The 24352-nt window shown below is 39.9% G+C and overlaps 2 protein-coding genes across 5 annotated transcripts in view; one reads left to right on the top strand and one right to left on the bottom strand.

Annotated features, from left to right (window-relative positions):
• LOC116047901 (thyrotropin-releasing hormone-degrading ectoenzyme) overlaps positions 1 to 24352 on the bottom strand; it is a 212189-nt gene that overhangs the window by 51868 nt on the left and 135969 nt on the right. For all 4 annotated transcript variants that reach the window (XM_035995965.1, XM_035995966.1, XM_031296925.2 and 1 more), the window contains one exon: positions 18752 to 18865. In XM_035995965.1, coding sequence (XP_035851858.1) covers positions 18752 to 18865 — 114 coding nt within the window. The remainder of the gene's footprint in view (positions 1 to 18751; positions 18866 to 24352) is intronic.
• si:dkey-77f5.3 (uncharacterized protein LOC326903 homolog) lies at positions 3541 to 4797 on the top strand. The gene is made up of 2 exons (XM_035995967.1): positions 3541 to 3786; positions 3902 to 4797. The coding sequence occupies exons 1-2, from the start codon at positions 3608 to 3610 to the stop codon at positions 4716 to 4718; spliced, it is 996 nt and encodes a 331-aa protein (XP_035851860.1). The 5' UTR covers positions 3541 to 3607; the 3' UTR covers positions 4719 to 4797.

The raw sequence follows: 24352 nt of genomic DNA, 5'->3' as shown, positions 1-24352 counted from the left end.
GCTCTGTGCATGGATTAAAGTTGTTCATTAAGTAGGTTTGGTTTTAATGAATCTATATCTAGTTAAACAAAAGTTTATTGAGATATTACATTTTTAATGAACATTAGAATCAACTGGAGTGTCTACTGGGATCTGGCTATTTCTTGGCAGACATGGCTCTGTCTTTGTTGACTTGCATGAAATATTCATCTTCTTAAACAATACACATTAAATGATTCTTGATTTAAGAATACAAACAAAGTGTTGGCAGGAGCCGGTCTAATTCTGTGACTCAGAGACTGTTATGTTTGCATTGTCCGTGAAGCTAAATGGCAATGTACTTATCCAATATCTGGTGTGAGAGGGAAGTTTAATGTCAGCAAATGTACAGTAGCAGCCATCTAAAATTGCCGACTGGGCTGTGACGGGGTCCCGGCTGGTCTCTGCTGGATCCCTACTCTGCAATTGGTATGTGATCCCACCTTGATGACGTAGTGAAGGCAGCGCCGCCTCATAACGCCCCCCAGCACCATGTGAGGAATCCAGTTTTATTGTTTTATCTTTCCACCACGAGGAACAGTGTAACCTTTTTACTTTAACCCTTTTGTTGTCTTCTGGTCTGCACTTGTTGTCCTTCTGGGTCCAAATTAACACTTTTTTTTAACCGTTTTTTTTAAATATATATTTTTGACACATTTTCTGACGTTTGTCACTTTTTCGTCACTTTTTTCAATGTTTTTGTCACTTTTTTTCCACGTTTTTGATGCTATTTTTCACTAACACCGACTTATTACCAATAGTTTCACACGTATTTTTGGGATTCATGGTCAATAAATGGTCATTTATAGGAGATTATACCTAATTTTAAAATGATGAATGATTTTGACTAATATTAGAGGAATGTTTGTTGGTGGAGAATCACAGTCGTGTGTATGTCAAAGTTTAGTCAGGTCTTTAAAACCATTTACATTTTTTCAACTGCTATAAAATTGAATACCCACAATTCAATGAAAGTAGTAATTGAGTACTTGCAATTGTACTTCATTTTTTGAGTAATTTGGTTAAAAAGAAACCCATATTTTTGATATAGACGTTTTGGAGAACAGGTCAAATTTGACCCGAGGATAACATGAGGGTTAAGTCTGCCCATTGTCGCTGGACTCAGTCACCTGCAATCAGATATTTTGATCATATTTGAAGTGTATGAGGAAGCGCTTCCCACACAGAGCATACCTATAGTGAAGCGCTTGTTATTATCATATCACAAGGTCATGGAAATATTATGCCTAAGCTTTGTTTAAAGGTGCTGTAGGTAGGATTGTGAAGATCCAGGACTTATCCAATTGAAATGAATAACATACAATAAGAAATAACTGTGTTACTGTATCTGCTGGTAACAAGGCATATCATTTATCTATAGAATCTAATAGAGTATCTGACACTCTGGCACAGCAACATGCTGGGCCAAACTGACAATGTTTTTTACATAAAGAAATAACATAATATATTACATTTACTTTCGAATTAAGAAGGCACATATAATTAATTTAATAATAATTTAAATTAATTTGTTGTACAGAGTTTCATTTTTTTTTTTTTAAGTTTCCCCATACTCAATAACATAAAAAAAGAGATTTATTAATCTTTCCCTGGGCGACTAGAGTATATTGCGGTTACTTCCGCCAGTGTGCTGCTTATCTTCGCAGCTAAAACACACTTCAGATTAATAGAGAAGATTGTAATGCATTTGGGGACTATCATTTCTGGGGCAGGTCTAATCAGTCATTACAATCAAATCTGCAAAGCAACGGAACGTCCTGTGTCATGACACGGTTATTCGGCCATGTACAAGCCAATGCTAATGATGTTTGGGCTCAAGTGTGATATCCAGAGGAGGAAGCTGCCTTTTACAGGTTATGGTGGTTTAAGTAAGAATAAGACACACAAAAAAGTCATATAACCATTCCAATGACTCTGAAGCTGTTCAGTTAAGGTAAATTAAGCTAAAAAAAATGCATAGTTCCCCTTTAATAGCTTAATTTGCCTGTTTTTTCTCATATTCTTTCACCTGTTCAGCATGTTCTCTCTCTCTCTCTCTTAACAATTTCCACACGTTTAACAATTGTAATTTATGTTGTATTGTTTGTGAGCCTATGTTTAGTTATTGTGTGTGTGTGTGTGTGTGTGTGTGTGTGTGTGTGTGTGTGTGAGAAATTGGGTCAGATTCTCAAAGACAAGGGTTGTGACATGGTCCTGGTGTTTGCAGTGTAATGCATGTTACAGAAGACGACAGAGATAAAGCTCAGAACATACCATTAGCATTAGTGTATCTCTTTGTTTGCACTCTATGGGCCGTTGGTGTGCCATCCTTACAGGTCTCCCAGCCCCCGTTGTCTAGACCGTCACACTGAGTGAAAGGGCCTTTGTAACACTGAGTACAAATTCAGTGTAGAGCCCAAACACAGCACTTCATTTTTTCTTTTTTTTTTTTAACTTTATCTTGATATATCTCATTCATTACACAAAATAAGCATTAGGGTAGTTTACCTGCCGACACTGTAAACTGGTGAAAGACAATTGTGTTTAAGAGGCAAACAATCTTTGGAAAGGAAAATTAACACCTTTAATATTTAATTGGCAGCCAGTGTTGCAAGATCTCGCGAAAGAAAAAAAGAATTTTTACAAATAATTTAAATTTTAAATATTATTAAATTAAAAATATACTGTAGATTGCATTTTTTTATTTTTAACTCTAAAGAAGTTGAACAAAACCAACTGGTCAACAAAAAATGAGGAATAAATGAATGAATAAATGAATGAATGAAGAAAAATGAAAGTAAAGAAGTTGCATATGACAAACTGGCCGGGTAATTATAGCAGTGAAGCCTTCAGCTTGTCTTGTTTTAAGACTCCAATGTCTGTAAACTTCATTGACAAGGACGGTGCTGCATTTTTTTTTAATGATCATCAGTACTGGCACTTCGAACAAGTTCTTCATGGTGTGCACGTATTTCATTTCATTTGAATTGTCCCCCACTTCAGGTTGAATCCAGTCTTTTAATCCACTTTTCTCCTACTCTTTTTTATATTTATTTCCCATATTTCACCCACTTAAGTCCCTGGCATTGTTAGCAAAGTATAAAGAAACTCCATCGATGTGTCACTCGCTGATTGTCAGACACCTGTGTTTATGGAGGAAAGGGGCAGAGGGATCGGGCTTGTGGACGGATCCTGCGACAGGACAAACTAGACATAAAGGGAGCAAGCGCAAATAAGCAAATGCACTTTAGAAACAAGCCCCAAAAGCCGCAACCACCAATATTTGTAAGCGACTTTACAGAAAAACAAGCCCAAAGTCGATTATAATAAGCAGACTGCAGCTTCTCAGGGTCCACAGCTCAAAACAAGTTTACAAGTTAGATGAACACAACAGAAGGGGGCGGGGCGGACTGGTGGTAAGCTGCTGGTGTAGTCAACAGGCTTGAATCTTATTGGTTAGACTACCTGTGGCATACTTCAGCCAATCGCAAAAGCTTACTGAAGAACACCCACTTTGTGTGCTTTATAAGTGTGCATAAACTGGCCCCTGCAATAAGCAAGCTGTGGATCACCACAGACGGCAGCAGAGATGACACACATCAACAGGGCGAGGTCCCAACAGATTCGTCTCATGCGGGCAAGTGGAAAATCAGCACACGAGATCCAGCAACATTTTACAAGCCTGGGCATCAACGTGTCGCTGAGGACTGTGAGATATCACTTCAAGGAGAGACAACCGCGCCGCTCATGTCCGAGAAAACTGCACCAGTAAGTCTCACCACACTGGAGCTTTACAACAGTCTCTGAAACAGCTGGAAACTTCTTCTTTGTGTATGAAATGGGTTCCTTTGTCTAAAGTTTTTTTTCCCCCTGACTTTCACAGTAATATACTGACTGCCATTGACGAAGTGACAAAGAGAGGCATTAAGATGAAGGCCCAAGCTTTACAGCAGAAAATTGAAGCAGATTTTGGTGTTCAACTTAGCCTGACCAGTGTTCGCCGTGCCCGCAGGAATCTTGGGTGGAAATATGGAAAGAACAGCTTCTGCCCGATTACAAAAGACCTCAACAAAGAGGCGAGGCTCAGACAAGCTGTTCAGTGGCTCGAGTCTGGGGAGACGTGGCATGACGTGCTGTTTACGGACACAACAACAGTAACTCTGGAGCGCCACACCCAGCTTTGTTCCTACATGAAAGGCCAACCTGTTGCCAGGGTTAGGGTTAAACCAAAGCCCAAAAAACCCTTTAAGATCCATGTCTGGGGAATGATTTCACGACAGGGTGCAGGTCCTATGGTCATCTTTGAAGGAAGCATGGACAGACATTATTTTGAGAACGCCATCATCAAAGGAGTCGCAGCACCATACGTCAGAGGGCATTTTGGGTCCGATCATCGCTTCTTCCAGGACAATGATCCAAAGCACACAGCTGCTGCAGCTTGCATTGCATCTGAGGGAATAAACTGGGTGAGGACTCCGCCAGAGTCACCAGATTTGAACCCCATCAAGCTTGTTTGGCACTCAATGAAAGACTTCATCCGAAATGAGGTTAAGCCTCGCACAAGACAGGAGCTTGTCCGGGCCATCGAGGTCTTTTGGGACACAAAACTGACCCAAGAGTTCTGTAACAAAGTTATTACAGGCTTGTCAGAAGTACAGAGACTGATTGTAAAGAACAAAGGAGGGCCTAGTGGAAAGTGAGTAAAACAACGATCAACACAAATTGTCATTTTTATGTCATCTCGTTTCGTATTTTGCTTGCAAAATAAACACTACTTTTTAAAAATCATTCCTCTGCGGGTTTTTCTTTCTTTCACAAATCACTCACTGTGTGTTGGTTCAGGTTGGCTTCCTCTTAAAATGAGTATAAGACATTTTCACCTCTCTTCAGCTTGAATAGGAGGCAGAAAGGTGAAAATGTGTTCGTCACGTGGCTCTTCAGCTGCTTTAAAGACTCACCAACCGAAGGCAAACACAAAAATTCCACAAGTGTTTCGTAAATGGAGAACGCAAACTTATTTTGTCGCTGTTAATGCAGTATTGACCATTTCACAGTTGTAAACAAACATTCTAATGGCCCAAAGTTGATTTCCTGTCGCAGGAAGTAAACAAGGGGCCAGGCTGTGGCCTAGCAATGGAATTCAATTAAAAGGGTCTATTTAAAAGAAATATAAAAACAACAGTTGAATATGATCCTCGCTCAATAAATAAATAAATACTGAGAGTTGATCAGGGTTCGTACAAACAGGCCGGTATCCAGGATTTTAGCAATACCAAGGTCCAAATATTTCTTTATTTGATCTATGTGCATTTTAAGACCTTTTTTTTAGATTGTGTCATAGAAATGTGTCTGAAACAGAACAGAAACATATGCAAAATGTGTGTTATACAATAAATACTATAATATTATTTTACTTTTCCTAGGTTTGTAGGGAAACTATAAGTTCCATTATATTGCTAATATGGTTATTACATTGTTTGAACTGGATCAGAACAGTCTATATGTTTAACAGCACAGAAACATAATAAGCCTGGGTGGGACAGTGGGCAGTACCTGGTCTTGCTCTCTCTTCTCCACCACCTATCATTTTTATCTTGTCTATCTCATCGCTTCCCAAAGGAAAGATTTGTATAAAGTTGCCTCTTCATTTTATTCTGTCTCAGTGACAACGTTAACATCAGACGGCATCAATAGATACTGTGCGACAGTAAGGGAGTTTGTCGTCAGATGTCTGTCTGGAGATAAACGGCATTGAAAAAGTAAAATTCTAATAGTTAAATTCACTGATTTGCCTATGTTAGTTAGCTGCTCTACTCAGTAGAAAGAATAGCTGTTCGGTGGGTCCTGACTGTTTGACACTATACCCAAAAACCACAGCGTTGACCAAAGATCGTATAGTTATGACAAGACAATCCACTTAGTCACCCACAAGCAATGACGGTGAGCTGAATGGTCCCTTGAAATCTCCCATGGTCCGTGGTTTCCCAATGGGTCGATAGGAATTATGTTTGTTGAATGTAATTACAAGGAAATGCATGAATTATATCTGTTTAATTAAGCGCCTGCCTGTATACGTGAACGGTACCATCTTTATAATCTATCTTTTTAATAAACTGTCTGTACACTTACAAAGTTCTCAATGCTTTTTACTTTACCTGTGACCCGACAACATCCGATTAGCATGAAAACATATCCCAGAGAACGGTCGAACTCGGACACGTGTTATTAACCCCTAGGTTCATTTTGCGCCGGATTTGTCCTTTAACGTGGCTGATTGCTGGACCTTTTCCAGGACTGTGTGGGTGTGGATAGACTGAGAGATTGACATCTTCCTGAGTCCACTGTTAGTGTTGTTGCACCTGTTAGGGCAGGACAAAAGACACCTTTGTCATCCTTATTGGTAGAAAGAATTTGTGACCCAATAAGTTCCCATCAAAGCTCCGGCCCACCTTCAACCTGAAAAGCGTCTAATCAGCCGGAATAACTGAAAACACCTGTGTGGGTGTTCAGAGGCTTTAAAATAATAGAAATGGAACAATCCATCGTCCCCTGGTGTCACACACCAGACGCGGATATGTAGTTGTTTCCTAATGTAAATATTTTTCTGGGATAATGCGATTACTTTGTTCATTTGATCTTTTTCTTGTTTGAACAGATACAGATATTGCTGTACTCGGTGTCATATGCAAACATGTAAACAGTTTTTTAAATCATCTAAAAGGTCTGTTCTTTAACACCCTTAAATATTCAAAAAAGGAAAGTCCTTATCTTCATTCATAGCTCGATAAGTCCTCTGTTGATCCCTTACTCTGGAAATTAGCACGCATTAAACAATCATGAGCAAATGATGCAAAGTTAATATAAACAGCTAGTGAAATAAACAAAGTATCAATATACGTTAAATGCTGTGGGTATAAATTAATTCTGTATTTTTTTTTTATTATTTCTTGAATGCATTTATAATTCCAATGTAGTCTACATCTTTAGTAAAGGCAAAATAGCTTTCTTGGCTGCAAGAGTCAGGATTCATGTTGGTTAATTTTGACAGTCAGTCCCCTTTGTGTAATCACATTACTTCCGGGCCACATACAGCATGATCTTATATGTATTTATATTTGGAATCCAAGAGTGGGGCGACAATTTTGTAGTGCAGATTGATGCATGTTTTTTTTCTTGACGTTCAAAGTCAGAAATCTCACATAAAAGTCAGAAATCTGATTGTAAAATCAGGCTTCACGCTGTTAAAAATGTGATGAGCAGCAAACATGATTGAATTTCAAGCTTCTAGCGCAGGCCTATTTAACTGCCAGCTAATGGGCAAACTTCTGCTTACAAATAAATAATGTTTACCGGAAGTGCTGTGATATAGCTCGCTAAGATATGTCCGAATTTACCAAACTATGATGTGCTGTAGAATACATTTGTTTAAAATAAGTGGCAAAGCAATTGGCCTAATTACTTAACCAAGGCCTATTTATGTTATGTTTTTGTTTATGATCAGGCTACTTTTGCAATGTAGCGAGATAAAGGTTTTGATAATGTGGTGGCGTGTTGTGTCAAGTGTGCATACATAAGAATATTAGCTCAGGGAAATGTCAGGGCACCTGGGCCCTTAGCTTTCTGAAAATGTCCTGAAAAAAGAAATACAAACAAGCCAAAGTGTTTTGTCCCCCTATCCCAGAATAGATAGGCGGTGTAGCCCACCAGGTCTGGCAATGCGAGACTATGGCCATGGTGATACCTGCAATTGAATGAATGGTGCTTGAATGGCTGCTTACTGTGGCGTCTAGACATGCTGTCAGAAAACAAGAGGAGTAGGATGGGGGAAGGGGTCCCAGTGGTTGGAAACTGGATTCTAGCCGGCTCCCAGCCAGAAAGCCTCTGGCTGGAAGCAGCACTTCTGATTGGCAGGGACTGCAAATGAACTAAACTATGTGTCAGATAAACGGTTTGTTTTGAAATAAATCCTTTCAGGGAGCGACTCTGACTAAATTCCTGGGTGTCTTCTTGGACTGATCCCTGCTCAAAGGATTGGGCTAACTCCTGGGTAAAGACAGGCTACTGCTTTCATTTTGAAGTACACACACACACACACACACACACACAGGTTGAATCAGGGGACTCCACCACAAATTTTACAATTAGTTAATTAGTTAAATGGCACATTTGAATGAAACCAAAATGACTCTGTGATAAAGAAAAAGAGAATCAGACTAAATTAGACATCAGCTCTAATTAACAGAGACTTTAAGTCACCTGGGGAGAGAACGAGATGGGTGTCCAGCTGGGCCATATGGCCATTATGAACCAGATGGACCCACATGTGGAGGACAGCTAATGGGCCAACAGTCAGCGTAAACACAAACACACACACACAGATGGAGGGACAGGGCTGCGTTCACAAACAGCTGCTGAACTTTTAAGCGTCTGCTCATCTCCGCCCTCAATCCTCCTTCACTTCCACCCCATCACTCCTCCTCTCCTCCTGTACTGTACTTCCTCCCCTCCTTCCATTTCATCCTGATTCTCTCTCTCTCTCTCTCTCTCTCTCTCTCTCTCTCTCTCTCTCTGTGTGTGTGAGTGTGCGTGCAACACTTTGACCCTGAATACTAATTCATTGCCTGGCAGGTGTAGCACATTAAATATAGTTTAGCTCAACAGATTAACTGCTTTATTAAACTGAGAGCTGTTTTTGCAACAATACTGATGATTCATGCTATGTTACCTGATATAATTGGGCGATATGATACATAACATGACAGCAGATATCTGTCACACGTTCATGAATTTGCTACACTGTGCACTATTTCTTGAAAGGTATAATATGCAGTGGTGGAATGTAACTAAGCACATTTACTCAAGTAAGTACACATTTCGGGTACTTGTACTTTACTATATTACTATATTCTATTGCGCTACATTTCAGAGAGAAATATTGTACTTTTTACTCCACTACATTAATCGGACAGCTTTAGTTACTTTACAGATTAAGATTTTTGCACACAAAACACACGTAGTTTATAAAATACGATGTTTTATTATAAATTAATCTACCCAACAATATAACAGCCTACAAGTACAGCTGAAATGATTAGAACATTAAATGGATTGTTTCCAGTTTCTAAAATGTGGGGATTTTTCTGCATTGAGTACTTTTACTTTTAATACTAGTACAGTTTCCTGATAATACTTACATACTTTTACTTAAAGTGACTAAATGTAACTTTTAAATGTTTCTGAAACTGTGTAATGTTCCAACAACAGTGAAAGGAACACCAGAAAAGCCTGTGTTAGTGAGTATGCAGGTAAAAGGTAGCAGGAGATGTCTTTATGTAGGCCTAATTTTATTTTAACTTTATTTTAGAAGTTATCTGCTGTAGTTATTCCTTTCAGTCAGTGTTTGTGTTGGCTTACTATTTTCTTTTCTCTTGTCCCCCTGTACCTGTGTAAAGTGTCCGTGGGTTTCATGAAATGCGCTTTCTTAATCTTATTATTACGTTGGTTTCTACAACAATCTCTTAATGCTTTGGCTCGTGACACAGTGACAGTGATAACGTTACCCAGTTTAGCTCACGAGACATCCAGGCTAAGTTACCTTATGCACTTCCCATTACACTTAAAATGCAATGATACATGTGTAACGTATTGTCTTATTGTAAATGAATGATTATTTGTCTGAGCAAAACATTCATCACGACTATATGACCTCCCGGTAACGCTAACTCCTAGACCTTCAAAAAAAACTACCGCTTTTGTCCAAAGCGGCTGCTGAAATCAACACAAACTGAAAGTTACATATAGCCACTTTAAATAACAGTTTCAATGCAGTATTTTTACAGTGTGGTATTAGTACTTTTACTTAAGTAGGCAGAAAGGATCTGAATACTTCTTCCACCACTGATCACATGTAATGTGTTGTGTACTTACATTATCCCAAATGCTCCAACAATGTTCAAACGTGGAGAAATGTCATTTTATTCAAGGTAATGCTCTGTCACGTTTGGTCGGACATATGGATCTGAAGTTATCAGAGAAACAAGCTGTGAGATTGAGTCAACATAAACTCCAGTGTGTGTGTTCATGGGGATGAAGGAGCACGTCACCCAGTGCAACAGAGTGGCTCAGTGATGGGTTTTTATGGCACAGAGCAAGAAGAGATATCAGGCTGTACAAACTCTTTTCATGGGATTGTCGAGTGTAAGAAAAAAAAGAATATCCTCAGACTCTTCCTTTAGTCACAATATTGAAGCATCATATTGAATTTACTGATTGAGCCAAAACAGCTCTTCCTGTCTGGATATTTTTTCCATAAACTGCTCCGAATTTCCAGAATATGCACAGTGTCATAATCTATATTGGTATATATGACATTAAATGACATTAACCAGGATAGATGATTTTATCAACTGCCAGTTAACCCCTGGTGAAACCAACCACGGGTTAAAATGACTGCAAACACACGCTGAAAATGGAGGACGATTTTAATGTCATTGTGTAAGTGTCAATTTCTAAGAGGGGAAGAGAGGAGAGAAGATTAATATTGATTGTTCTCTGCTCTCTTTAAATCACGAATATTTCCAAGTCGAAGTCTATTTGTTTCACATCAGTTATCTGTTGTATCAGTCACCTCTGATCTGCTGTCTCTATGCCTCTTTGTATTCAACAGATTAACAGATATAATGCTGCCAGTGTGTGTTGTGCAGTGCTGGAAAAGGTACTCAAATTGTTAAGTAAAAGTTGTAATAATAACAGCAGCAGCAGCAACATGTCCTTAATGTATCCATATAAAAGGACTCGTTATGCAGAATGGCCGCCAATATAATGTAAGCATGATTTTAATGTTTTGGATAATTTCCAAATTAACAAGAAAAAGCCCTTTACGACGGGGAACTGAAGCCGTTATCTCTGCTCTCTTCAAAGCCACCAGACTCCTTTTGACAAAAACAGTAATTTTACCTCGCAGAACACAGGAGTTGCTGCTCTACCGCTGCCTCTATCGAGCAGTGTGTTTGTGTGACTTTGGTGTTTTAAAGGGTTAGGAACTAACACAACTAACAAACTTACCAATCGAGGCAGCGGTAGAGCAGCAACTCCTGTGTTCTGCGAGGTAAAATTACTGTTTTTTGTCAAAAGAATTTAGCGTCTTTGAAGAGAGCAGAGATAACGGCTTCAGTTCCCCGTCGTAAAGGGCTGTCTGACAGCAAGGTGAAGCGGTGAAAATATTCTAAATATAGAAGACGTAGCTCATACAACCACACTTCAAAAGATCTGAACTATCCCTTAAAGTTATGTACCTCAAACATGACTTAATATCCACCACTGCTGTTGTGTTTGTGTTGAGGTCAAGTTATGGTCAGTCCCTCATTACTGCTCTATTGTGTCCATACAAAACAATTATTATGTTTCACTGTAGAAACACGTACTGTACTAGTATTTTGTAATTCAAAAAAAGCTAATTACATATTGGACCTCGGCTGAATAAAAAGGCCCATTTTCATAATTTGTTCTATGTGTTGTCATTTTTCTTTGACTTTTTTTTAAAGGCCACTTCTCTGTGTTTGGCCCAAAAAATACACTCACTGTGTGTCCGCCCCGGCTGCCTATCTATTCAAATGGGTATGAGCTGCTTGAAAAGGCAACTGACGTGCGCATTTTGATCAGTTTGAAAAGGAGGTAGAGAGGTGTGGTGTGTTCCTCAGTTGGCCATTCAGCTGCTTTAATGACTCGCTTAAACAAATGCTAACAAACCCACTGTTGTTTCGTTGTAAATCCGGCTATTATGTTGAAGTGGTGTAATCTCACTGATAAACTAAGAAAACAAATGAGTTGGTTAGAACCCCTAGAGAGCCTAAATGTCATCTTGGGGTGGCTTTCATACCTTTTTGGAACCTTTTCAAATGAAGTCTGTGTGTTTGGTTTGTTCAGAGCTGTTTGTTGAACTTGTATTGCTTGTTCTTTAGAATGTATAACATATGGAGGTCTAGTTGCAGCCTTGACTGATCGTGCTCCAAATCCATTATTTCTTCACAAGCTCTTTGGGACCATCAGATACAATAAAAAAGACCCACCAGGCCCAATAAAGACTTCATTTCATCTTTGATTCCCCCCTCCCCCCTGATATGGCTCCATGTAGCACTGATGATGCAAGTGACAGTATTGCTGACTTTCAGTGCAAACCAAAACTACAGGTGTGAAAGCTGCCGTGCATCTACGTTTACTTTTAGTGCTAATGATGAAAAGAACAACTTTGACCACATTGGACCTGAATTGAAAACAGCTAAATTACAAGATGGTTCGCAATGTTCTGCCAAAAGCTCCTGTTAGTTGTGTTTAGGCCACCTTTTTCTTTACAACTTCAACTACAACCCTCCTGTTGTCCTCGGGTCAAATTTGACCCATTTAAAAAAAGTTTCTATATCAGAAATTTGGGTTTCTTTCAAACAAATTGTCAAAAAAAAATAAATAAATAACGTGGATGGTTCCCTACAACCATTACTTTTCACAAGTAAAATAAATGATGGGTTCACTACTTTCATTGAAATTGCGTGTTTTATTCAATTTTATAGCATTTGAAAAAAATGATAAAAGAACGTTGAAAAAAAGGGGAAAAAATGTCGAAAAAATATTCAAAAACGTGGGAAAAAAACAACAAAAACGTAGAAAGCGCAGAAAAAAAAAAATCAACAAAAAAATCAGAAACCGTGACAAAAACGTTGGAAAGTGTCGAAAAAGACGACCTAAAAGTTGACATTTTTAAACACAAATTTTTACACATAAATTATACAGTATGTGCTATGTGTTGTTCTGTGGTTGTAAACATTGCAGATGTCTCTTTATGTCACTATTGAATTGATGTGTCCAGTGCTGCACCTCTTAAATCTCCGTTTTAAAGTCACACAGTCACAGTTATCTCAACCTTTTACACCAGGCTTGATCATGTTGGCTCTGAGCATAGCTGTGGACCAGGCCACCGTGACAGCAATGGTGATTCGTAATTCACGTTAACTGTGCTATGAGTTGGATGCTAATTTTGGCTAGCGAAAAAAAACTGGCTTAAAACTAAATGTACTTATCGGAAAAAATTAACGACTCCTTAGAGTGTCTTTTAGTACAACTGATCACCCAAAAACAGGTTTACGGCTATTTAAATGTACACAGTGCTAAACCTCTGTCCTGATTGACAGGTCGCCGTAATAGCTCCTTGTCAATTACATGTTAGCCCCTGCTTCATCATCTATTTTACTCTAAATGGGAGCATAATTTACAAAATAAACATCGTGCTGTATTGAAGAAGACTTGAAACTAGCAATCGAGACCATAAAGTCATTAAAAAAATGTTTACTGAGGTAATAGTGTCGCTTTGCCAGACCTTCCTCCACAGCGCTGCGGAGGAGGGTCTGGCTAGTCCACATGGAATTCCGGGATGGCAGAAAAACGTGCTCTGGTTTATTGGCATTTCTTTAAACCAATCACAATCGCTAAGCGCCGGACAGAGCCACGGTGCCTCTGCAAAATAACCTCGGAAAGGAACTTGTTTTGGTGGAACGTGTACGTTTAAAGGTTGTTTTAGTCGTGCAACAGAAAACTCAGATTGGACAGATAGTCTAGCTAGCTGTCTGGATTTACCCTGCAGAGATCTGAGGAGCAGTTAACCATAGACTTCATTAATCCACCGGAGTTTAAAATTCCACAAAGAAAGTGGAAGGTGACGGACATCCGGCCGAAAAGAGGGACATCCGGCGGGATTTCCGGCACCGGAGCAATCCCAGAAGTGGAAGGTCGTGGATATAGACTATTCAGGTAACAAATCAAGTGAGAAGTAAGGTCATTTTCTCATAGACTTCTATAGAAGCTGACTTATTTTTGGAGCCAGTGGAGTCGCCCCCTGCTGGCCATTAGAAAGAATGCAGGTTTAAGGCACTTCCGTATTGGTTTCAGTTTTCATGCCTGGAGGCTACGTCCACTTCTTTTATACAGTCTGTGGCTTTGAGTTTGCTTCAAAACACCTAAATCCTAGTACAGTTTGTAAGATTCCCATATGTGAAAATAAATGATGTAATGCAACCTTATTGGCTGAGTGATTGATTGATTGGTTGGTGGTAATACAGAAACACTCCACAGCGTATTTCTGTCCTTATTTGCCATCAGGTTTTGTTCGCCTCCCTGCAGCGCTGTGACTCGCTGCTGATGGAAACAGCTTTTTAAACACAAACTGCATTATAAAATAAATTGCTTTATCAGGAACAGGCCGCTTTATCATAGGTGTGCCGGTTATTGGAGAAACACTTCGTTTATATTAAAGCATCCAGCCATGCAGAACTACACTAACAAGGATTTAAAAATGCCATGTCGCTCAGAAGCAGACTGTGTGTGCGTGCGGGAGATAAGGTGTTTTGGTGTAACACATTTCTCTATTGGAAGTAAATCACCACATACTTCGGCAGAAACAAAGCAGGAAGAAGTGTGTGGGCTATTATTTAAAGTTCTGCAGTGTTCACGGTTTCTCAGAGAAGTTCTCATTGCCTGTCAGGGGTGAGAAAGAGGAGATCTGGGAGCTTTTGCAAAAATTTGTGCAAGAATTAATTTTAAATTTTATTGTGTTTTGAGCTGACTCACTCTCTGCGTCAATTTGTTTGCAAGCCTGAGCAGAATAAAATTAAACTGGATGTTACCCGCTGCAGATTCAGGCTGAATATTATCTGCATGAAAACACTTTTGGAAAAAGACATATCTGACATTGATCCATGCGAGTGGAATGTGAAAGAGTTCAGGAGTCAGGACTTCCTCCTCCACAAAAGCCAGTTTTAACTTTCTTCTTATAGACACACACTGTATGTCCTGTTGGTTTTATACGTTACGTAAAGTTTTATACAGCAAAGAAAAACAAGATGGTAGAAGAAACAGACAGACCTTTTTTTTTTTTTTTTTTGGAACATTCCCATTGGGTTAATCCTCAGAAGATAGACAACTTTGGAGATTCATGGTTTTCACTGGGCAGCATCAAATATAGTTTTTTTTCATGCTACTGTATCTATAATATTCCTCAACGTAGAAACACAGGAGTCTCCTGAATGTGCCGATAATCTATAGGTCCTAAGAAATCACTTTTTGTTCCAGTCAGTGTGGTGAATTGCTCTAAATCAGGGGTCTTCAAAGTTTTTTAAACCAAGGACCCCTTAATTTAAAGAGAGACAGAGCAGGGACCCCCTACTGCTACTACTATTGCATAAAATGAAGTTGCTTATTAAACTGGGCCAAGTGTAGGGTGGACAAAAGCCTTTATACATACCTTTTTAGGGCATAGAATCCTAAGCTATTGAAATAATTACTCTAAATAATAAGTTACCCGTGATCCTTTGTTGGATTTAGTTTGGATAAAAAGCCAGTCAGACATGCAAATTAGAGATGTAGCAAATTCAGAACACTTTGTTGTTTTAGTTGTTAACAAAAAAATTGCACCAAAGTTGCTGAATTTATCCAAAATTGGCAGAAAATCTAAAAATGAACTGATTTAAACGGCAGCATGTTTTATCAATCGAAATCTAAAGCACAATTTAGATTTTTTAGAGGCACAAACAACACAACTTGAAGGGATGTGATTGGATGTTTCCGTTGTTGACTTCTCTACTTAAAGGATAAGTCTGCAGATGTTCTATATTTTTCTCATTCTCAACAAATCCTATTAAAACAACACAACCATCAGTGAATGCATCACCTATCAAGTACTGTGTGTGTATCACAGCCTGATATATCATAAAAAAAACCCATCAATGACACATTGTTGCACTGGGTGACATGTTCCTTCATTACCATGATCACACAGACACTGTAGTTTATTCAGACTCAATCCCATACACACCGTCCTGCTGCCACAAATACTCACTAGAGCACCAAATGTGGATTAATCCGCCGCTGAAAATAGTCCCCAACAAAATGCACTTTTTAAGATTTATGATTCAGTAGGAACCAAAGGGTTTTGGGCTGAAAGACACAGAAACAGGTGGACTAACACATTGTTGGTTTAAGGCTGTTGGCAATAATCAAAATATAGAGTAAGGGCAGCCTCATGCTTAAATAATAAAAATATGATTCAACCCTAATGCACTTTGTTCATATTTAATTTAAGGTAGACCATGATTCATTCATGTTGTGTACATGTTTATGTAGGATAGAGTTTTTATAGGGTGGAGTTGTGGCTTATTGGAGGTGTTTATATAGTTCAGTACAGTATGGAGAGTTCAGCATTTAGCATTCAGCGTTACATATTGTAATTCTGTCTGTTTGTCTGTTAGTCCCCTACAAATGCACTATTTCATCTTGTTTGTCTGATAAAAACTAGAGTGACCAGCTGTTTTAGGAAATAACTGATGAAACTATACCGATATTTGTTTTTTTTTTAAGAGTTACATCTTTAGTAGTGTAATGAGAAAACCTGGGGGAGGGTCTCTTTCTCCCTGCGGACACCTGAACTGAAGAATCCCAGTGTAATCGAGGACTAATGATTCTCACCTGTGTTAGTGGGGAGGGGGGGGTCAAGGAGGGATAAAGGTTTGCTAGGAACGGGCTGACGGCGCTTGAGAGAGACTGAACTTGTCCGTGGCTGTGGCACTGTGGCGGGTGGGTGCTGTTCGCAACTTGTAGTGTTGCCGGCAGTGAAGATAGCAGGCAAAGGGTCCGTTCCTGTGCTAGGAGGGGAGGCACGCATCTCCTTTAGATAGAGAGGACTTCGTGAACCACTGTCTTTATTTTCTGAGCTCACTAGATGGCGCTCTCTGTTCAAAGCAAAAGGTTAAAGGAATGGCAATTCAGTGTGTTTTCAACCCTTTGTTGAACAGAGAGCGCCATCTAGTGAGCTCAGAAAACAAAGACAGTGGTTCACGAAACTTCATTTGACCATCCCTACCTGTGCCTGAGCGTCACGTGCAGGATCACCATGAGCGACACGTCATATCAAGCCGCCACGCCATTCCAAGCGAGCGTTCCTGTGGGTGCTTCTTAATTCCACCAGAGACTCCGCGGGGGAGAGTCTTGCCACCAGACCCGGGGCAGATACGTTTTTAAACCCCTTCATCTTCATAGATTGTATGTTGTCTTGTTAGTTTTGTGTCCTAGTCAATCTATAAGTGAATCATCTCAGATGGATTTTAGTAACGTGGCACCCATTAGAGGCTCTTTATAACAGGCAACGCTGCTGACTAAAGGGGCCCTCCGCCTCCCCCTATTGGTAGAAGTGGTTCTGACCTGCCTACAGTTTGGAGTGGTCTTTATTGAGTGCGGTGCATTTTCATATGGTGTTTTCATTAGTGTGCAGTGTACGGACTGCTGTGGATTTGATTCTGTGTGCAGTGGTTCTCTCGGGGTGTGTGCAATATAGATTTGCAGTGCTGTGTTGTAGGGTTGTAGGGGGCTCCGTTGCCAGACAGGGGATGACCTTTATAAAAGGGCTTTCTGTTGTGGTGTCCATATTTAAATGCATTTGTATTTCTAATAAAGGCTGTATTTTGTACTACATTCCTGTACGTGTGGTGATATTCTTTTGCCTCTGACACTGGACTAGACCAGGTAAACAAAGTTGGTGGCAGTATTACACTGCCTTTAAAATCTTTTATAAGTAAAGTTTATTGCAGTAGGGAGCTGGAGCTGAGAGCCACAGACAGGAAGTCAGAGTATTGAGAGACGGCTAAACACATTGTAGGTTTTGGTCTGCACATGGGATTTGTTGACAATAAGAAAAATATCGAATAATAAATTCATTTTAAAACGGTCAGAAAAACATATTACTCTTCTCCCTGTGGTGGTATCTAACAATGCAGACATTTTGGGTTTAATTCTGCCACCAGCCCCTTACAATGGTGTGAATAGGGTTTTGTTAAAGTTACTTGAAGCGTCCACAAAAAGCGTCCTACTTACTCAGGATAATCCTCAGACCTCTCTGACAACAGTTTCCATTGGGAATCATTTTCTGCCAACACAACCAACGTCACCAATAAAAACCTGTCCGCAGAGAGATGGTCCACTTCTTGTTTTATTCGTTTTATTGTATATTATGTTGTTTAACCCTCTTAGGACAAAAGATGCACCGGCAAGGCCAAGCAACGTTTGACAACACTCCTGCTCAAAAAGCGATATTACAAAATTTAATTTTAGACATTTATTTAATATTTAATTCATATATTATGCTACTTTTGTGAACCCAATACTTTTGTAAACTAATTTCAAGCACCCAAAAAAAGAGATTTGAGAAATATTTCCCCTTTAGGGCCAAATTATCTCTGTATACATTGCTCTGGAACAATTTTGGGCGTCACTACACAAAAAGCAGAGTTTGCTCGGAACATTTTGATATGAAACACATGGGGATCAGGTTATACGCAAATACCTTAAAAAGGTAAATTTAAGAAGATGTGTGAAAATGCCCTTAGACCTACGAAGGGTTAATTCTAGGTCCTTGATGTGAAGCACGTTGGATACCTGCTGGTTGCTGTAAAGCACTATATAAATACATGCTGATTGATTGAGATCATTTGATTTAATATCCCAAGTTTGTTTTGATCTCTTCCAAAATTATTGGAAAATTATTTTTAAATCAAATACGCTTATTTGCAGTTTGTCTTAAATAAAAGATTAGAATGGGGATGAAGTACATTGGTGTAGTTGAAAGGAAGATTAATGAGTGCGATTAGTATATGAATACCTCGATTGATATGAATAAAACTTGAGTTTTTTTACTCACCATGTTCCACTTTGGAAAGAGGAAGTCGGTGCCGACGTACTCAAAGAAATGAGCAAAACCTTCTTTTAACCAGACGTCCTCCCACCAGACCGGAGTCACCAGATCACCAAACCACTGAAAGACATAAAGAAGAAATTATTAGATTTTTATTTATAAACTCCCATAGACAAATTTGGATGGTGTGTTTCAAGAAGCAAAATGTCCTGGTTCACACTAAAGTTGTCTCAGAGACAACAGCGCTGCGGAGGAAGGTCTGGCTAGTCCACACAGCATTCCGGGATGGGAGAAAAACATGCTCTGGTTTATTGGCATTTCTTTAAACCAATCACAATTGTCTTTGGTAGCGCTAAGCGCCGGATGGAGCAACAGTGCCTCTGCAAAATAGCCTCGGGAAGGATTTTTTTTTGGTAGAACGTGTACGTTCAAAAGTTGTTTCAGTCGTGCAACAGAAAACTCAGATTGGACAGATAGTCTAGCTAGCTGTCTGGATTTACCCTGCAGAGATCTGAGGAGCAGTTAACCATAGTCCTCACAAATCCACCAGAGTTTAGAATTACAACACAAAGAAAGCCGATATAGACTCTTCTCCACCTGACGATGCCAAACCAGCAGAGGCTGGCAGAGCGTCGGTCTGGATCCGACATGATGAAGCAGGTCTTGTTCATCAGCCACACTGGAGGATAACCAGCAATGTTATCCAAGGTGTGAAAACTTGCAGTTGAGTCTGTTCTCACGGTGCCCTCAGAGCCTCATCAGAGTGAAGCAACAGTGAAGTTTATAAAATGGGGAGCACGTAGAGAATACACTGAACTTTGCTGATAGTGAAACGTATGGCCTCAAGAGTAATGCGTGTGGACCCAGGCTGTTTCCTGGCGACACAGCTCGAATGAAAACGGTGGAACGTTTAGGGAACAAATGTGTGTCCTCGCCAGTTCCGTTTTCAAAGTCTCAACGTTCCCTTCAAAGCTTCAGCTGCAGAGCGTATGGCAGACAATTGTAAAAAAAAGTTTGTCTCTAAATTCACTTTCAACCGTCATTAAAGCAGGAAAGAGAAACACTGCAGTTTTCATACCTTAGCACAGTGTGTGTTACTCATATTTGGCAGTGTTTAGTGTTTCAGCAGTAAATCGTCTTTCAACTAATCAAAGTCTGCATGTAAAGTAGAGCGTGTGTGCGTGCGTGCGTGCGTGTGTGTGTGTGTGTAATCCTATTTGCATTGCTTTGCCCTGCAGTTGAAACAAGTCGAGTTTAATGATGTCGCCCACAGTCATAAGTCTGTCCACATAAAAGCACCCAACAACCTCTCTCCTCACACCAACAATAATACTGGCTAAAGTACAACTAGAGTTACTAGAGCCAACTGGGGCTAATATGGGACAGATAGTCACCAGTGCTTGTTTTCAGAGGCTGCTCTCTGTGTATGGAAACCCATATGAAGCGCAGGCGGTATAAGGCTGATAATCAAACACTAGCAGATGGTGCAGAAGCTGTGGAAACACTTTATTTTTGAAGATAAGTAGGACCTAATTATGAACATATCGAACAACTGCCTATATGCAACTATCACTGCAGCAAGGTCTATTAATTACTGTTAAGTGTTGGCAGCAGCAGCAGATGCAGTGCCTCTTTCTGTTAGAAATCCAGTCACATAAGCCTATTTTAATATACTGAGTATTAGTTGTCGCAAAAATCGTCGATTGCGAGATGTTGCATGAGTATATGTGCTGATTTAGTGTGCCACATTAAACTGGAGTGGAAACTATGTCTGCTGTAATAAAGTGCAAGTGTTACTATTGCTGTTTGAATTAAAAGTTGTACTGCAGTGTGAGCATTTTGTCATTAAATTTGCAAACATTATACCTTTAGAGTATACGTATGGTTCCATATCACCATGATATGAGTTGATAACATTGAGCCAAATATTTTATGTATTACAATTTTTTTGTTTAAATAAGCAAATTATGCACTGTTTCATTTTGTTGACATATTAGAGTCAAAGGTTTTTACTGAGGGAATTTTGGTTCTCTTTTTTTTTTTATCACTACATAAATCAGAAGATACTGCCATAAAAAAAAAACAATTTTCTCCATGTTTTTAAGAATCAAATGTTGTATAAATCAGGCTATGAATGATATATGAACAAACCCCTCTGTAGCAACCTTCAGAATATAGACATAAATGAAACTGGAAAGTATGGTGTATGGAGCTACTGAAGTGAAGATTTCTCGCTCAGAGTATGAGGAGATACTCATTTTGAGAAAAACAGCCTTTAATAAAAGGTACTCATATCCTAAGGTGAAATCTGCAGACACAGTGTAGTTAAATACACACCTAAATTAATATTTCGAACACCTTCCACTAGTCTGAAAAAAGGCATGCTGTAGATGCAAAATGGCTAGAAATCTCAAAAAGTACAAACAATGCCTGCCGTGTCTGGCCTTAAATACTATTCATGTTACTATCCAAGAGAGAATTACAACTGGGGAACTCAGATGTTTCTAAAAGGGAAAAAATACAAATTTGCAGAAAAAAATATACCACAGTGACACACTAATTCAAATGATATATATTGTCTATGTACAGTAATTTTACACAATCAACTCTGAAATAGCGCACAAGTCATAAACATGGGAATCTTTCCGATATTTTCATCCCATGTGATGACGTGACCTCTTCTCAGCTCTGTGAGGTGCATGGTAGTTTGTTGCTTCTTTTAGCAGTTATCAGTTCATCATAGCTCTACCAAGCTTTACACACGCAACACTACAGATGGAAATATAAAATATATAACATTTAAAATAGCTTGGTGTATTTTTACCATCTAAAACACAGTTCTCCGTTCTTTCAAATCAATCTTTTATTAAATTATATTTTGGACAATTCATTCATCCCTTTCACTATAATTTTTATTCCATCCATCCATCCATCCATCCATCTTCGTCCACTTATCCGGGGTCGGGTCGCGGGGGCAGCAGCTCCAGCAGGGGACCCCAAACTTCCCCTTCCCGAGCCACATTAACCAGCTCCGACTGGGGGATCCTGAGGCGTTCCCAGGCCAGGGTGGAGATATAATCCCTCCACCTAGTCCTAGGTCTATCCAGAGGCCTCCTCCCAGCTGGACGTGCCTGGAACACCTCCCTAGATAGGCGACCAGGGGGCATCCTTGGGTGTTTGGTGTTTTAAGCCCCCAATGTCGCTTTCCAAGCAGCGCAACAATGGTTATGTTAAGGGTTAAGGTTAGCTGCCTGGAAGGCGACGTTGGAGGCTGAAAAACACCATCGAGCGCATCCTTACCAGATGCCCAAACTGCCTAATTTTTATTCTCCTAATTTATTAAACTTTTGCTAGTTTAATAAGTTGCTTTTGCTAGACTAAACAAGCCTTAGACTGAACCAGGCCCGTAATTTTATCATATATTCCAGGGCAGTAAGACCATCAAATGAAACAATAACTTTAAGTCAACGGAAATAATGAAATTAACCTGTAAAATGTTATTGTCACAAACATTTGGCTTTACTACTCTACATGTTGAGTTTCTTGTCTTATTTGTTCAGTAATTTATTCTTACCGCAGCTGAGTCGAGCTTCTCCTCTTCTGATGAGTTGAATGCGTTGCATATAACAAGTCGGATTTTCATTGTTTTCATTAGCTCTAGCCAGGTTAGCCATTGTTAGCAATGCCAGTTCATACCAAAGCATTACGCTGTTCTTTGTGCGTACAAACAACATGTCCACAGATAGAAGATGGATACTGTGCGTACGACTTAGTGAGACACAAATAAGACAGAAGTGCTTATAATTGTTATAAATGTTACCACAGCCTTCACTACTGTTGATGCATGGGGCAGCCATGTTGGATTTTGAGCTTGGGGTACTCGCTGGTTGTCCGAGTTCCGAGCTGGGAAATCCGATGTCAGGGGGCGTGTTTCCGACTTTGACCTTGGAAAATCTGACTTCTGTGTACAAATAGAATGCACTATTAGAAGTTCACTCAGTCACAGCTTTGCAGCATTGGCACATCAGAATGTGTTTGATTAAGTCTACTGGTTTGCCGGTGCTAGATTTGTGTCAAACTATTGAAAGTCTTGGTTTTCCAGCGGCTCATACCAGGCTCGAACTCAAACCCACCACTGGTTATGTGGGCAGTGATTCACTTGATGCTGCCCAATAAGAATTCAGAATCACAACAAAAGACACCTCTGTCGAAAAATCTAAACAGGAAAACAAGGCAGAGGAGAAAACGGCAAAATCAGCTGGGGCAGTGCAGGCGGGGCATCAAGGCCACTGTGGCCATAAGGCATATCATTTTCGAGGGGCATATGGCCAAACTGAGGGGGCACGGCGGGCAAGGCCTTCATGGCACCCATGAAATTCCTGCCCTGGACTGAACTATAAACTTGAATAATAAAAAATATGTCTGGACACAGTCCATAGCTCATACATCCTGTAGATGTAGTGAAGCTAGGAATGTGTCCACACATGCATACTAACTTCCTCCACTTTCTGGCAGGCTGAGTGTGCGTCTGGGCAGGGATTCAAACCGACCACCCTGTGGGAGCGGGCAGGCTGCTGAGCTATTGCCGCTGCCTGGCTCAACAGGCAGCTGGTTCAGCTCCCCGAGGCAGAGCTCCAGTCACACTGGACACCCACTGCAGTTTGTGGAAAACAAAACCGCGCCAGAGGAAGTTGTCCTCGCATGATGAGGTCGCTGCTACACCTGTAATCTGTAAAGTTCAACAGTTCAATCTGTGTTCTGTCAGATGGATTTTACTTCTCTGCCCCTGCACGCTGTCAGAACCTCAGCTCACCACTTTAAAGACAGTCATATACCACTCAGAAATATTAAGTATTTAGTAAGATTTTTTTCCGTTTAATTATGAAGCATTCTGATCAAACTGTACGTTTTCAGCTCTTTGATTTTTTTTTCGTCCATCGGACAAACTGCTTCTGAGCTACTCTTTCATTAAACATGACAGTTTACATTTGATTTTTGTTCTTCTGCTTTGAAAGGATTTGAGCCTTTATCGAGCTGGCTGGTAATGTTAGAAGTGGGTCAGTAAGTCTTCAGTTCTCATCATATTGGTTTCATGCTGGTACAGTTTGTTCAAGCCTCCTGACAAATAGGAAATATAATTAATTTTACACTGGAGAGACATTTAGTTTCATAGTGACAGACTCAATGAAGAGAACTAATCCTCTATAGTTGTTACTACTTCTGGAATAATTAAAAATGACGCCTTCTGTGGTTTCCACGACACACTTTGTCTTAATTAGCTGTTCTGTCATCTCTCATCCTGTTTCAGCCTCATTAAAACTACAGTGTGTCGGCCATGTCTGCCGGGGGAAGTTGACTCGGGTTGCTAATGTTCTGCTGTTGCTGTGGTTACACGCTTGCATTGTGGGTGGGGTTCGTAAACTGCAGAGGGGGGAAGCCAAAAACGGAAACGATGCAAAGCTGAACCCGAAAGACTGCTGAGGCGGAGGATTCTGGAGAGAAAAGTCAGATATCAGGAGGAATGATGATGAGTCAGAAAATGGAGAGACAGAGAGATGGAGGGATGGAAGGAGGTCTCTCGATAAGATTTAGTAAAAGCCAAGAAAA

This window comes from Sander lucioperca, chromosome 20, assembly GCF_008315115.2.
Source record: "Sander lucioperca isolate FBNREF2018 chromosome 20, SLUC_FBN_1.2, whole genome shotgun sequence".
Classification (NCBI taxonomy): Eukaryota; Metazoa; Chordata; class Actinopteri; order Perciformes; family Percidae; genus Sander; species Sander lucioperca.
The sequence above is the reverse complement of the archived record's forward strand: the minus strand, read 5'-3'. Positions and strand labels throughout refer to the sequence as shown.